At 43.8% G+C, this 14,336-nt stretch overlaps 1 protein-coding gene across 2 annotated transcripts in view; it reads left to right on the forward strand.

The window, feature by feature from the left end:
- Positions 1–14,336, forward strand: part of TGFB2 (transforming growth factor beta 2) — a 93,947-nt gene that overhangs the window by 40,866 nt on the left and 38,745 nt on the right. For both annotated transcript variants that reach the window (XM_008268050.5, NM_001082660.1), the window contains 1 exon segment: positions 11,934–12,097. In XM_008268050.5, the coding sequence (XP_008266272.1) occupies positions 11,934–12,097 (164 nt within the window).

Genomic DNA, 14,336 nt, shown 5'->3' on the forward strand with positions numbered 1-14,336 from the left:
GGCTCATGCAATATCATTTTAACAAGTGAACACACTGATTTACCCTCCTACTCAGTATATTTGGAATGAAGAATCAGATCAAATAATTACACGTGGAACAGAAGTATATTGTAAATATTTTGTGCCAGAAGGCCTCACATTGTAAGTATAAGGGGATAACATCTGCGAAATACTTTGTATGGAGAAGCCCAAAGACTTGTAACTGATGCATAGGAAATATGACATGAGTGAAAAGTTCAAAAACAGAGACAATTCACTGTGCGGATGCATTAATGAAAGTGTAAGTTCAGCAAGAAGGAAGGTGATAGTTGTATTCTTTTCTGCCTGGAAAATTGTATTCAGCTTTAAGAGTCTGATTTTAACATGAGAATAACCAGAAAAGGTGAATAGGTTTCATGAAAAATGCTCAAAGGAAATCAGGGGTGCTTGCTAAGACAAGAAACAAGATGGAGCAGAGAAGACATGGAACTGGCTTCAAAATTTCTAGTGTGGGTCAAGGAGAATCGTAGGCCATTTTGTGTAGCCTGGCTAGACCATTCATTGGGTAGCTCTTGTAGGTAGGAGGCTCTCAGGCCAAGACGGGATAGAACTCTTTTGCAGATAGAGCTGCCAGAAGCTGGAGTGGCCCTTTCATCTGGGTTCTGAGATCTCTGTGCAGGTTCTTGCAGAGACTGGCTTTTTTGTAGAAAAAAATTACGGTAATTAGAGATTGATACAAATCACATTGAGAGGCTGGTGCCGCGGCTCACTAGGCTAATCCTCCGCCTTGCGGCTCTGGCACACTGGGTTCTAGTCCCGGTCGGGGCGCCGTATTTTGTCCCAGTTGCCCCTCTTCCAGGCCAGCTCTCTGCTGTGGCCAGGGAGTGCAGTGGAGGATGGCCCAAGTGCTTGGGCCCTGCACCCCATGGGAGACCAGGAGAAGCACCTGGCTCCTGCCATTGGATCAGCGCGGCGGCCATTGGAGGGTGAACCAACGGCAAAGGAAGACCTTTCTCTCTGTCTCTCTCTCACTGTCCACTCTGCCTGTCAAAAAAAAAAAAAAATCACATTTAGAGAGCACAAAATAGGTGCCAGGCAATCACTTTGTGTGCTCTCATGTCTACTGCAATGAAGAGTTGCAGAGAGACTGAATGCTGGCTGTGTTTGCTTTTCTGCTCTCAAACTGGATGATCCTGGCCATCTATTAGGCTTCATATTCACTCCCAAGTTATGAATTTAATACGTTAGTAATAGCAGCCCATGCCACTTGGTTAAGTTGGTAAACAGCCTGCAATCCCAGCAGGGTGTGCCCTGCCACTTATTAGCTTAAGCTTGAGGGCAGAGCAACAAATCAGCACGGGGCCTCAAAGCAATTAGATGATTGCCTTACAGAATTTAGTCCACAAGCAAGCAGCTTGCAAAACACACAAAGAAAAGCTCACACCACAAGACACGCATTGGCCATTATATGCATCATTGCTGTAATTTTGGAAAGATTAAAGACAGATTTTCAGGCTAATGATGAGGCACTATACACATTGTGCATGTCAAAAGTCCACACCAATCATTGCTGACTGCAGAGAAAGTGCATCCATTTCTGGGAAGAGGAGTGGAGTTTCTATATTCTGGGATAAGAACAATTTCTTCACAGGGATGAAAAGGTTAGAAGGAATGTCCAGGACTGTGTATTTTAATTGTTAACTAGCCATGTTTGCTGTAATCCTGGAAAGATTTCTCTTCTTAGCTTCTCAGTCTGTGAAAAGAAATGTGCTTCTTATTAAGAGGGTAAGGATGGTATCCTAAATTTCCAAGCTTAATTCATTAAAGAGATTGACACGTACAGTGTTGTTTTTTTTTTTTTTCTGTGGACCTTGTTTGGAGCCATTGCTGAATTCTGGAATACTGGATAGATACCTGTGCCCCGGGGTTGTTGGCACTTAGAGATTTTAAGTACTGTTAGTGGACCAAAAACATGGCTGTATTACTCTCTGGATATCATAGAGGGCAAAGGCATAGACTTGAAAGGAAATAAGAAAAAGAGGGAAGAAATAAAATGAAGCAAAGTAAAAATGTCAAGAAGGGAGAAAGAGAAAAAGAAAAAAAGCCAGAAAGCTTTTTGTGCTTTAAAAAAGACTACTGGGTTGGCCGGCGCCGTGGCTCACTAGGCTAATCCTCCGTCTGCGGCGCCGGCACACTGGGTTCTAGTCCCAGTCGGGGCGCCGGATTCTGTCCTGGTTGCCCCTCTTCCAGTCCAGCTCTCTGCTGTGGCCAGGGAGTGCAGTGGAGGATGGCCCAAGTGTTTGGGCCCTGTACCCCATGGGAGACCAGGAGGAAGCACCTGGCTCTTGGCTTTGGATCAGCGCAGTGCGCTGGCCGTAGCAGCTACTTGGGGGGTGAACCAATGGAAAAAGGAAGACCTTTCTCCCTGTCTCTCTCTGTCTTACTGTCTAACTTTGCATATCAAAAAGAGAGAGAGAGAGAGGAAAAAAAAAACACTACTGGGGCAGGCATTGTGGTATGGTGAATAAAGCTGCCGCCTGTGGCCTGTGACACTGGCATCCCATAAGGGCACTGGTTCATGTCCTCGCTGCTCCACTTACAGTTCAGCTCCCTGTTAATGGCTTGGGGAAAGTGGTGGAAAATGGCCCAAGTACTAGGGTCCTTGCCACCCACATGGGACATCCAGATGAATCTCCTGCCTTCTCTCTGTAACCTCCCCTGTTGTGGCCATCTGGGGAGTGAATCAGCAGATAGAGGATCTTCTCTCTCTCTCTCTCTCTCTCTCTCTCATTGTCTCCCTGCCTCTCCCTGTCTCTCTGTAATACTGAAGTTCAAGCAAATAAAAAAAAATCTTAAAAAATAATTTTTTTTAACCAAATGAGACTACAACAGAGAAGAGCTGCCTTGATGGCCTTTTCCAACTGTGAGCTCAGCTTGCCACTGTGAGGCCATTGAAAAGGGGCAGTCATATTGCTTGTCCATTCACCCACAGAAGTGGGTCCATCTGTGCTCTTTCCACTCGTTGTCTCATTGGCCAACACCAGTTGGTCAGCTGGTCCAGCACCCTAAGCTTTTACTGCTCAAATTTAGTACTTCCAACACAAGTGCTACATAGAATTGAGCTTGATGAGACATGTAGAGGACCTGAAGCAAAATAGATGTTTCCATGTAGGTGGGGTTTTATGGGGATAGTGGAAACTACAAATTCTATGTCTGTCACAGTTCGAGAAAACCAAACAATGTGGGCCAGCACCACTGTTATTCTACTTTTCATGCAGCGTGTAAGAAGGGGCCCGAACACTCCTGCTGACAGTAACACATGGTCTCAAATAGCAGTGCTATGAAGGCCAAGTCACATAAGCTGATGCTGACACAATTAGACTCTCCACTGCCAACAACGTGTCAAGTTTGACACCATCCCCATCTCGGAGACGCCCACTTTAAATTGCAGATGCTCCAGTGCTATGTTACATTTAATAGGTGGGACGGCCAGAGACACAATCAGAAACCACTGCTGATGCGCTGCTTATTTCTCAGTCATTTTGTGTTAAATTGCTGTGACTTGAATGTCAGCAGTGTTTAGGATGTGGGAGTGTAATAAAATCCATATCCTGTGTGCCAAGACAAATTCAGAAAACCCCCAAACACAATTGTCTCGATTTCTTGTTGGCTGTTCTGTGCACATACAAATAGTAGCTAGTTTATTGCCCTCCACCCATTTGGTGGGTTGCTTGTCTTGCCACACTCTAGGGGATGTCTAATGAACCCTAAACTACTTCCCTCAAAGCTGGGCATGTCAGGAACAAGAGGCCACTACACTCATTAAGCTTGTCAAAAGTCCACACGGATCATGGCTGAACTGCAGGAGAAATACATTTGTTTCTAGAAAAGGAAATTGGGAGTTACATTCATTGTGGGGCTTGGGGATAAGAGTCTGTGGAGTAGGTAGTCACTGAGCATAGGGCCACTGGGCTCAAATGTTTGGCAGTCTGAAGGAACCTGGGTGATACTGGTATATTAGCAAATACTTTGATTCAGTGTGAGTCCCCAGGTCTTCAGAGCAGAGCCATTCTGTTCAGGGCCATCAGTGAAAATACTGGGCTAAAGTTTCTCAAGCTGTGTTGCAAGGTCAAGCTGATCTCTAGTTCAGGAGCTGATTCTTTTGTCCTCTTTTGCCAGCTTGTGCCAATGTATATGTTGATGCTTCTGGCTGAGTAAAGAAGTATAGAATGGCCAGTCTCACCTTGACCTTAGCCAGAAGTTACTTCATTTTTCTTGCTCTTAATATTTTTATGTGTGAAATGGGAATCAAAAGCTCCTTCTTTGCAAAGCTGATGTATGGAAATCTATTGTAAAATTAGAAGGGATCCATGACGTAGAATTCTGAGTCTGCAATGACATCAGGCCTTCTTTCCATGGTGGGGATGGTGTTATGATCAGACTTTCTTTATCTGTTTATCCATGACACTGAATGGTATCCTGGTGAAGTTCATAGTAATTTACCATCATAGTCTAGACCAGAAGTTCTCAAACTTGAGTATAAAAATATATACCTGGTATTCACCAAGATTGGGGTGAGTAACAAGTATATTAATAAAGTGCAGGTGGTGGGTAGACAGTTACCTAATGTAGAGGGATTTAGAGGACAAAAATAAGTTTTTTGAGGCTCTATCTTTAGATAGCATCAAAAGGAAGTTGATGTAATGGCGAGCCAGAAGTGGGATAGGAGGCCATCTAGTCCAACTGTCACCAAATTTAGAAACCTCACTGTATCTGTGGGGACAGGGTGCATCTTGTGACTAAGTGAATTCTTCCAATGGGGTGGGAACTCATAACCTGAAAGACTATGAGGTTTTTTTACTTTCCATTCTTCTAAATTATTTGAAATTCTTATATAGTAAGCTAAAATATGGTTCCATGAGTCCACACAATGTAAGACTTTCTATATGCAAGTCTCTGAAGTATTTTGAGGCCCTTGAGAGATTTGGTGCACTAAGCCATTGCTTCTCAAGGCTAAGTATTATCAGCTCCTTCTTGCAAGAGGCTCTCAACCTTGGCCATGCATTAGAATCATCAGAGAAACTTAGAAAAGTCCACTCCAATTCAATTAACTAGATTCTTAGGAACCCCAACCCAGGCAGTAGTACTGGTTTTTCATAAGTTCCCCAGTTGATTGAAATGAGAAAGGCAGAGAACTGTGTGAATCAGGGAGGAATTCAGCCTTTCCCTTTTAGGAGCAGCAGCTCTTTTCTGTCTCACTGGTTGGTTGGTTGGTTGACTGGCTGGTGTTTACTGCATATAACACCTGACCAAAAATTTAGATGCTTCTTTGTGTTTGTGTTTTTCTCTGTCCTTCATTTCAATGTGTCTCAAACTTTTAGGATACAGAAGAATGACCCAAACAGCTTGCTAAAATGCACACTGCCATCCCATTCCTTGAAAAACATTGCTATTTACTCTGATGTTTTGAAGGTTCAGGGGGTAAAAAAATAAAGTCCAGGGCCGGCACTGTGGCTTAGCGGGTAAAGCCGCCGCTTACAGTGCCAGCATCCCATATATGCACTGGTTCGAGTTCCAGCTGTTCCTCTTCCAATCCAGCTCTCTGCTATGGCCTGGGAAAGCAGTGGAAAATGGCCCAACTCTTTGGGCCCCTGCACCCTTGCAGGAGACCCAGAAGAAGCTCCTGGCTCCTGGCTTCAGATCGGCACAACTCTGGTCGTTGTGGCCAACTGGGAAGTGAACTGGCAGATGGAAGACATTTCTCTCTCTCTCTCTCTGCCTCTCCTTTTCTCTCTGTGTAACTCTGACTTTCAAATAAATGAAATAAATCTTAAAAAAAAAATAAGGCCCACAAGTTGGAGGACAAAGAAAGCCTCCTGCCACTTTCATACATACACTTTCTGCATTTCACTTTGAACTGCACCTCTTTGGCTTATCTTAAACACTCCCCATGGATCCTTAGACCAGTGCTGGGTTTCTCTTGGGGGTTCCAGTCAATGCTAACTCCTACGAAAGCTGCTGTCTCTTTCTTCTTATTCCCTGGACTCTACTAATCTACTTGCTACTGGCACTAGTGTCACCGCTTCAGAGCCAGCAAGAGGTGTTCAGCATGGTGCTTCTCGAACTTTATTGGGATCATCCATTGGACTGCCCTGGATGAGGTGCATTTAGCACAAGTTCCTAGGTGAGGCTAATCCTGTGGATCTGGAACCTCACTTTGAGAACCATGGCTTTAGTAACTACAGCAACTATCCCCTAGATCCTTGACCCAAGCATTTCAACACATGACACACTTTCTCTCTGCTAATTTATAGGTATAAGCAGTCTACTGGGGAATGAACAATAGATAGATGATTGATTGTAGCACCTCACCCTCTTCTCCCCAGGGCTGAGCTCTGCACATTTTGGGGGTGTTTCTCATGGATCCTAAATCTATACTCTTGTCAGAGATCATCACATGTAAGTGATGTTATGAGCCCTGTTCTTCAAATTTGTTATCACTAACTTTTAAAAAACAAATTCTAAAATGAGCATTATCAAAGGAGTTGGAATTGATTGATGCAGAGATGTTTGGTGATGCTAGACTTATTGCCGTTTCTGATGGTCAAGGTTAACATCAAAATAAGAAATACGAAGGATGGGGGTGGGGAGTCTATGGGAACGCATCATGACTCCAACTCCTCAGTCTGCAGAAGAGAGGAATTAGGGTTTCGAATGAGTGCATAAACTGCCCCAGGACACTCAGCTGCCTCTCTTCATTCTCCTCTCTTCTAATTGAGTCTGTCAGGCAGTAAGAGCTCACGCTCCCCTGGGGCATTCACAGAAAGCCCAGTGACCACTTGGCAGCTTTGCTGCAGGATGCAAAGGGGGCGGGGAGGGACCTGAGTAGAAATGTGCGCTAGACCGGGAACTCCGACTGCTTGCTTGTGTATTCTCAATAGCGCAAGTCAGGATGTATGAGGTGGGAAGCTTTTTACCTCATTATGTAGATGAAGAAATGGACTCATACAAGCTTGATAATGTTCCTGTTGCTACACAGCAAAGAACGGGTTGCTTTGGGATTAGAATTCTGATAGCCTTAAAGGTCCTTTGCTGCATGAAGATTCTGTAACTATGGGACTATGGCCGAGAAAACTCCAATATTTGCAGGATCTCCCTTTCAGAGTGAAAACGGGGAACCTCATGCAAAAAAACAAGAAATATGCACTTTGAATATTCTAAAATAAAAACTTCATCCTTTGTTCCATGAACATGTATTCTGTTTTCCTCTCTTCTCTCTCTCTTTCTCACTCACTATCTCATGGTGTTTTAAAGTCCTATATAGACTGTGCTCTGGGTGCACACGGATGTGTCCGGTGTGGGAGTTTCTCACAGGAACCCAGGGCCCTGCCCTGCTGCTTTGTGTGGGCAAGCCACCAGCTGCCAGGTTCCCTCTGCCACCAGCCCCCAGCTGATGCCACTTTGAGCCAGACATTTCCTCTCCCATGGGACCACTGCTCTAATCCACAGACCTGCACAAGGATGTTCCTAGTACCTGGATTGAAAGTGGGAGAAAGTCATGCTGCTAGTGAGTCGCCCACTGGACGCTCTCCCTGGAGCATTGCCAGCTTAGGGTGGGAAGAGCTGCCACCAAGCCCTGGCCTGAAGTGGCATGAGTTGTGTGCCTGACCCCAGCTGTCTCAGAATGGAGGATGACAATGATGACTGAATGGGTCAGGGAAGGTTGGGTAAGGCTGGGGACACCAGAAAGGGATGGCCAAGAGGTAGAGATTTCTGGGGAGATAAGGGTAACAAGAGGCAGGATAACACAGGAGCTGAGGTTCCCAGCCCCTGCAAATGCTCCCTTATAAAATGTAAATGGAAAGGTACCATTATTGAAAATTTCAGGACAACAGAGCATAGAACTAAAGTACAAAGCCTTTCTGGCCAGGGAGATTCTGCACACTTAGGAGGGCTACACATTTGTGAATCCAGCCGTGGGCTGCAGAGGACCAAAGCACTGTGATTCCTGAGCTCAAGGTGCTTACCTAGGAATAAGGTAAAATGCAGTCAATGAATACATTATTTGTGGCAGATGCAAGGCAACACATAGTGTTTATATAAAGTAAGAGCTGATTGAGTCTCATATTTTCTCTGTGCTCTGCTTCTTTGGAAATGAATGACAAGTTAGATTTCCTCATTTTTTCCTCTCTCTATTTTCCAAAATTTGATTTAGCAGGGATGTGTGGCCAGGGTCAAGGTGAGGGGGACACCACTCACTGGATGACATACTGGAATCTTCTATGTGCAAAATTTTCCTTGAGCGGAAGGCACACGGGAAGGCATGGGAGGAGGACCAGAGTGAGCCCGCTGCTGTGAAATCCAAAAAAGTGAAGGAAAATCCATTTGATTGAGCTGAAAAAGTGGGTCAGAAATTGAGAGGAAGAAGTGGGCCAGGATGTGAGTGTGGGTAAATTGGCAAAGGTCACAAGTACCTGACCACCTGGCTGTGGATGAGGAGCTGGGATGGGAATAACAGAGGACTTTAGAGAAAACTCCCATTCCAAAGGGGGAAATGAGTTCTTGGAGTGAGCAGAGGAAAAAGCTCCATCCCTCCAAGACTAAGTGGGTGGATCAGGGCTGCACAAGCCATTAAACACCTATCCTGCAGCTCTGGCACCCTAAGCTGAGGGAGTGAGCCTGCCGTGTCCTGGCTGGCTGTATGGGCCTCTTCTGGTCCCCTTGCACCACGCATCCAAAAGCATTTATGAAGCGAGGGCAAGGTCAAAGACTTGGCCAAAGCAATTTACAGGTTTTTTTTCCAAATAAAGAGACATTTGGCAAGTTGCTCAAGTTCCTTAGCCAGGCAGGGGGCTTGTGGCCCATAGCAAATGACAGCAGGGGACAGCTGAGACCAACCTTTGGAAGTGGTAGTCACTTCTTTGGTCAGCAGTTTTTATCATGCTCCGTGTGCTGCAGCAGGAGTGTGTGTAAGCTGGCCTGTCCTCTTCTCTGTAGTTCCAAGGCCAAAGCAGAGTGGTTATGGAGGGAGGGGGGGCTACTCAGCAGTCTTTGCACCTTGTGCATAAACTGCTTCTGCTCATATAGCAAGAACCCCAATGCAGATTTGTCTCATCAGGCGGTTGAAATATAGTCTAAATGGTTATGAGAGCCACAGGGGAGGGAGGCTCTTTGCCAATGTATAGGGAGCAGGGCAGAACAACTGTACTTAACCATCAAGCTCCTCCTGTAAATATTTGCAAACGCCCCTTCAGAGCTCAAAAGCCTAAGGCAGGATCATTGGATGATTTGCTTAGAAGAAGTAGAAACAAAATTGACCTCATGGTCTGAGCCAGCCATAAAAAGGAAGAGTGTGTTATGGGCAAAAAACCAGAAAGGGAAAAGAAAAAAAATGTTCAAAGTTTAATAAACACGAAAGAGAATAAAAATAAATCTCAAGAGCACTTATTTACAAACTTGATGGAAGGATAAGATTGAGGGGGTGGGTGTGAAAGATGGGTGTTTGTGGAAGTGGACAGACCTGTGGAGTTCCCCCAGAAGAGAAAGGGGAACAAGATAGAGATGTTTACTGTTGCTAATAACAGGAAACACTAAATTAGCCTTGCTTTTTCAGGATGCTTTTTCAAAGGATGTTTGAAGTTTCTGCTGTCCAATAGGGAAGCTACACATAGAGAAATGCGGCCACTCAACCTGTGGAAGGTTCTGGCCAACAGGGTGTGCAAAGCCAGAGCGTTTGGTCTCAGCCCTGCCCAGCCCCCTCTGCCTGGGCATGCTGCCTGTTTTCAGCTGAGCTGGTTTGGATAGGATCAGCCTTTCCAGTCACTGGGGTGGGCATATTTCACCAAGGAGAAAGATCTGTCTCTTTTAGCTGCTGCCTTTCCAAATGGCTGTGCTAGGGGGCTCCGAAAATCTCTCTACTTTTAGCAATGTTTGCCAACCTGAAAACTGCCCACCAGCTTTTTGACATTGGTGACACAGTGGGTCATCACCGTGCCTGCCTGAATACTTACTTGCTTTTCTCCGAAACATGGATACTTTGGATTCTTTGGGGTTTTGTTTGTTTGTTTGTTTGTTTCTAAAACTTCTGGTTCACAAGTACAAAGCTTTGATTCATGCTGTCATTTTATAAACCAGTGTCTCACAGAGCACTACTTGTCCATGGACTTGGCCTCTGAGAGTCACAAGTGCCTGAGGAAAGGCACAGGGGACAGCCTCTGTGAGGGGAAAAAATGCAGACTCTTGATACAATGAAATGCTGATGTCTTCCTCACAATGCTTTTTTTTTTTAGTATAATCAAATGATTTCCCAAGAAATCACAAAAGGTGTTTATTTCTATTTTAAGATCAGCAAGATGGCTTGTTTATTTAATAAGCGGGTGTTGTCTATAACCAGCTGCCTGAGTCTTTAAAGACCCACATTGGTCAGGTGCCAGTACTGTGACACAGCAGGTTAAGCTGCTGTCCCACAGTGCTGGCATCCCATATGGGCACCAGGTCGAGTTCTGTCTGCTCTGCTTCTGATCCAGCTCCCTGCTATTGTGCCTGGGAGGGCATCGGAGGATGGCCCAAATCCTTGTGTTCCCGCACCCACCACGGAGACCTGGAGGAAGCTCCTGGCTCCTAGCTCCACATCTGCCCAGCCCCAGCCATTGCAGCCATTTGGGGAGTGATCCGGGGGATGGAAAATCTCTCTCTCTCTCCCCCTCTGTGTCTCTCTCCACCCTCCAACCCTGTAACTCTGACTTTAAAATAAATAAATCATTGTAAAAAAAAAAAAAAAAAAACTCCCATTGGTGACCAGCTATGTAAACAGCTGTTATCAGGTGAATCCATGCATTTAGAGTCCTGTCCTGGATATGTGGGAAAGAGAAAAGACTTGGCGGTTACAGCACCTGCCCTCAAGATTCTTAAAATTTCACAGCAGAAAACAAAACAAACAAACATAATGCAGATAGAATAAAATTATTTGTAAAGGAACATAAACAACTGGGACCAATTGTGTTGTTAGGAAGCTACAGGATAGAAAAAAGTGAAGTCACCAGAGTTGGATGGAGTTAGAATGGGGAAAATAAGTTGGCAAGAGGTTTTGGAAGATACTGGATCTGCCCTGTGGAGATGAATGTGTGTTGGATATGAAAGCATGGGGGTAGAATAGGACCTCCTTTGGACTTAGTGTAGCATTGGTTGCATAGTCAAAGGCAATGACATATTACCAAAAAAGTAACAGCAAAACCCTAAGGAATCATCAGCTTGAAATTGTTGTGTACTATCTACAACTGTGCCTTTACGTGATTCAGAATTTTTCTCCCTTAGCTAGGATTACCTCCCATCAGTAGACATTATGCTGAATTTTAAGACTGAATCTGGTATAGCCAGTTTGTGGGTATAGTTTTGTCTATTCAGATTTCCTCACTATAACTTAACTAGAGAATGTATTTGGCCATATGTGTGTGAAAAACCAAAATATTGAAGCCAAGAAAAGATACAATTTATGATCCTGGATAAAAGTAGACTATTTGGACACTAAACTTTTAAGGAAAAAAATACATGGGCAAACTGCTTGCCATTAGGAGCTATTTTCTTGGCACATTTGATTAAAGTGTATGCAAGGCTGACAGTTCTCTCCAGGCATCAACTGTCATGAACTTGTTCCAATTTATAACCATCGAGGATTTTCCACTACTCTGTCAACCCTCAAAGGACAGGGTTAACTGCATGCCCTCAAATAGAGTTGCAAGTGGTTTGTTAATCTCTACTAATCTGCTGCTCCTGTAACCAAATGCATGTGTTTATTTTTTTTTCTGGTTAAATTGTAAATGATATTAAATTGGCTGTTGGAAGTGAAATCATTCCGTAGATATTTCCCTTATGGTTTCTGTCATGCTATGGTCTTTTTTTTTTTTATGAGTACAATAAATTTTATCATTTTCGCTGACTGCCCTAACTTTTCACAGATGCCATCCCACCCACCTTCTACAGACCCTACTTCAGAATTGTCCGATTTGATGTTTCAACAATGGAGAAGAATGCTTCCAATCTGGTGAAAGCAGAGTTCAGAGTCTTTCGTTTGCAGAACCCAAAAGCCAGAGTGGCTGAACAACGCATAGAACTGTATCAGGTAACTTTGGGTTATTCTCATGGGTAATCAGTTTGAGTTCTTAGGGTGATAGACTATGTTATCATAGATAGTTCTTAGCTGATATAAAGCATTCTATAATTCACAATTATGATATAGGCCCTCTTTTGCTATTAATGTTATCCTCATAGCTTATTCCTAATTGCTCAGAAAGAGCTTTAAGAGTGAAGTATGGAGCTCTGAACTTCTTCAGTGGCATGAATGGATGAAATATGCACGCTTAGGAGAGTTTGGTCTAGAAATCAGTCCCCTAAACTGGAAAGTTAGATAATGCAGGCTCAGTTCCATCCTGAGGAATGAAGTCAGCTCGCCTTGCTGATGTGCAATGGCTATCCCCTTTCTCCTGTTTCTTTCCTCTTTTCCTTTCTGTGGTCTTCTCTGTCTTTGTCTTTTAAACTCTGTTTTATTTCTCTCTTTGCTACCTCCTCTGTCTTCAGTAAGCTTGTCCTGTTTCCTTTGCCTCTTTGTCTCTGCCCAGTCACTCCCATCTGCCATCCCCCCAACATCCTATGTCCACCCATCCTCCATGATTTCAGCAGCCCTGACATCTCTTTGTCATCTTCCTTGTAGAATTGCTGACAACTGTGTCAAAAGAGGAAGTTGATGATGAAGTGTCAAGTAATTGAGATTTTAGAGATGTTCTTAAAAGTATGGTGTTTAGATAGGGTCTACAGGGTACATGGCCCAGGAGCTGTGAGAAATGTAGCCTCTCAGGGTCCTCTCTGGACTCACTAAATAAGATTCTGTATTTTAAGGAAATCCCTGTGTGATTCTTAGGTACATTAAAGCAAGTTCCCAGGGCCGGTGGTGTGGCACAGAGGGATAAGCTGTTGTCTGCAACACCAATATCCCATATGGGCACCTGTTCATGTCCTGGCTGCTCCACTTCTCATCTAGCTCCCTGATAATCCACCTGGGAAAGCAACAGAAGATGGTCAAAGTCTGTAGGCCCCAGCCACCCACATAGGAGACCTTGGATTTTATGGCCATTTGGGTATAAACCAACAAAGATCTCTCTCTCTTTCTCTGTGCATGTGTGTATGTGTCTTCCTCCCTCTTTTTCTCTTGTTCTCTCTTCTCTGTCTCTATAACTTTGCCTTTCAAATAAACATATCTTTAAAACAAAAGAATTTCCCAAAGCAAAATTTCTCAGCTGATACAAACACATTTCACAGTCTTACTTACCAATAAGAAGTCCAAGAACCAAACTATCAGAATGATTTACTGGAAAAAGTCATAGAGTATAGTGATATCTTTAAAAAACAAAAAACATTGTTCCAAAAGCTGTGATCCTAGTGAGGGAGGCAGACATGTAAACAGATAGCTTAAATATGTCATAGTGTCATGTGAAGTGTGTGTCACCATGCAGGGCTGAATTGGGAAGATCTCACCAGGGAGCTGACATTTAAGTGGGATCTCAAGAAGTGTCTGTTAGAATAGGATGAGGGAAGGTCGTTGTTTGAAGAAAGAGCAGCCTATGCGGACAGACTTGAATGGACATATTGAAGGTACTGGGTGCTTGATGCTCAGTGCCTGGAGTTAAAAACAGACTGCTGAAAAACCTTTCCTCCAGCACAAGTATGTGGGAGACAAGAGGATTAAGAATACACCCTAGGAACCCCCAAGGTGAAGGAGTAGGCATTTATTGCAGTGTGACTACAAAGTGGGCTTGCCTGAGAAAAGAAAGGAATTGACATCTGCTTGTGGAAACCTCTAGTTCTGGATTCTAATTATTAGGAAATTTTGATAATTAAGATAAGAATTTTCCCTCTATTGTGAAAATGAGGGAATTACCATCCAAATGAATACTGTATGACATCTCAAGAATATGTTTATAGTTTGTTTATAATTTCTAGTTTTTAGTTACAAAGTTATAAAGCAAGGATTTTATACACTTTTTGGATTAACATGTGATAATTGTCCATCTTTATAGGGTGCACTGTGGTATTTTAAGATGTGTGCAGAGTGTACTGATGAAGTCACAGTCATTAGCATTTCCACCTCCTATTCATTTCTTAAAGCACCAGTTTGCCCATGTGCTCGTGAAAAATTATTCTTACTTATTAAAGTGAGTCCTAAGAAATGTCTACTTGAAAACCTTTGGATCTTAGAGCATCTTCAAAATTTGAGAATGCTGTGAGGGCGGCCTGGGCCTGATGGGCAGCCATTGCTTCCCACTCAACAGGGAGTCTGACAGATAGGGGTGTGTGCCCCAACACGT

This window comes from Oryctolagus cuniculus, chromosome 13 (genome assembly GCF_051225735.1).
Source record: "Oryctolagus cuniculus isolate XC-2025 breed Fujian yellow rabbit chromosome 13, ASM5122573v1, whole genome shotgun sequence".
NCBI classification, from domain to species: domain Eukaryota; kingdom Metazoa; phylum Chordata; class Mammalia; order Lagomorpha; family Leporidae; genus Oryctolagus; species Oryctolagus cuniculus.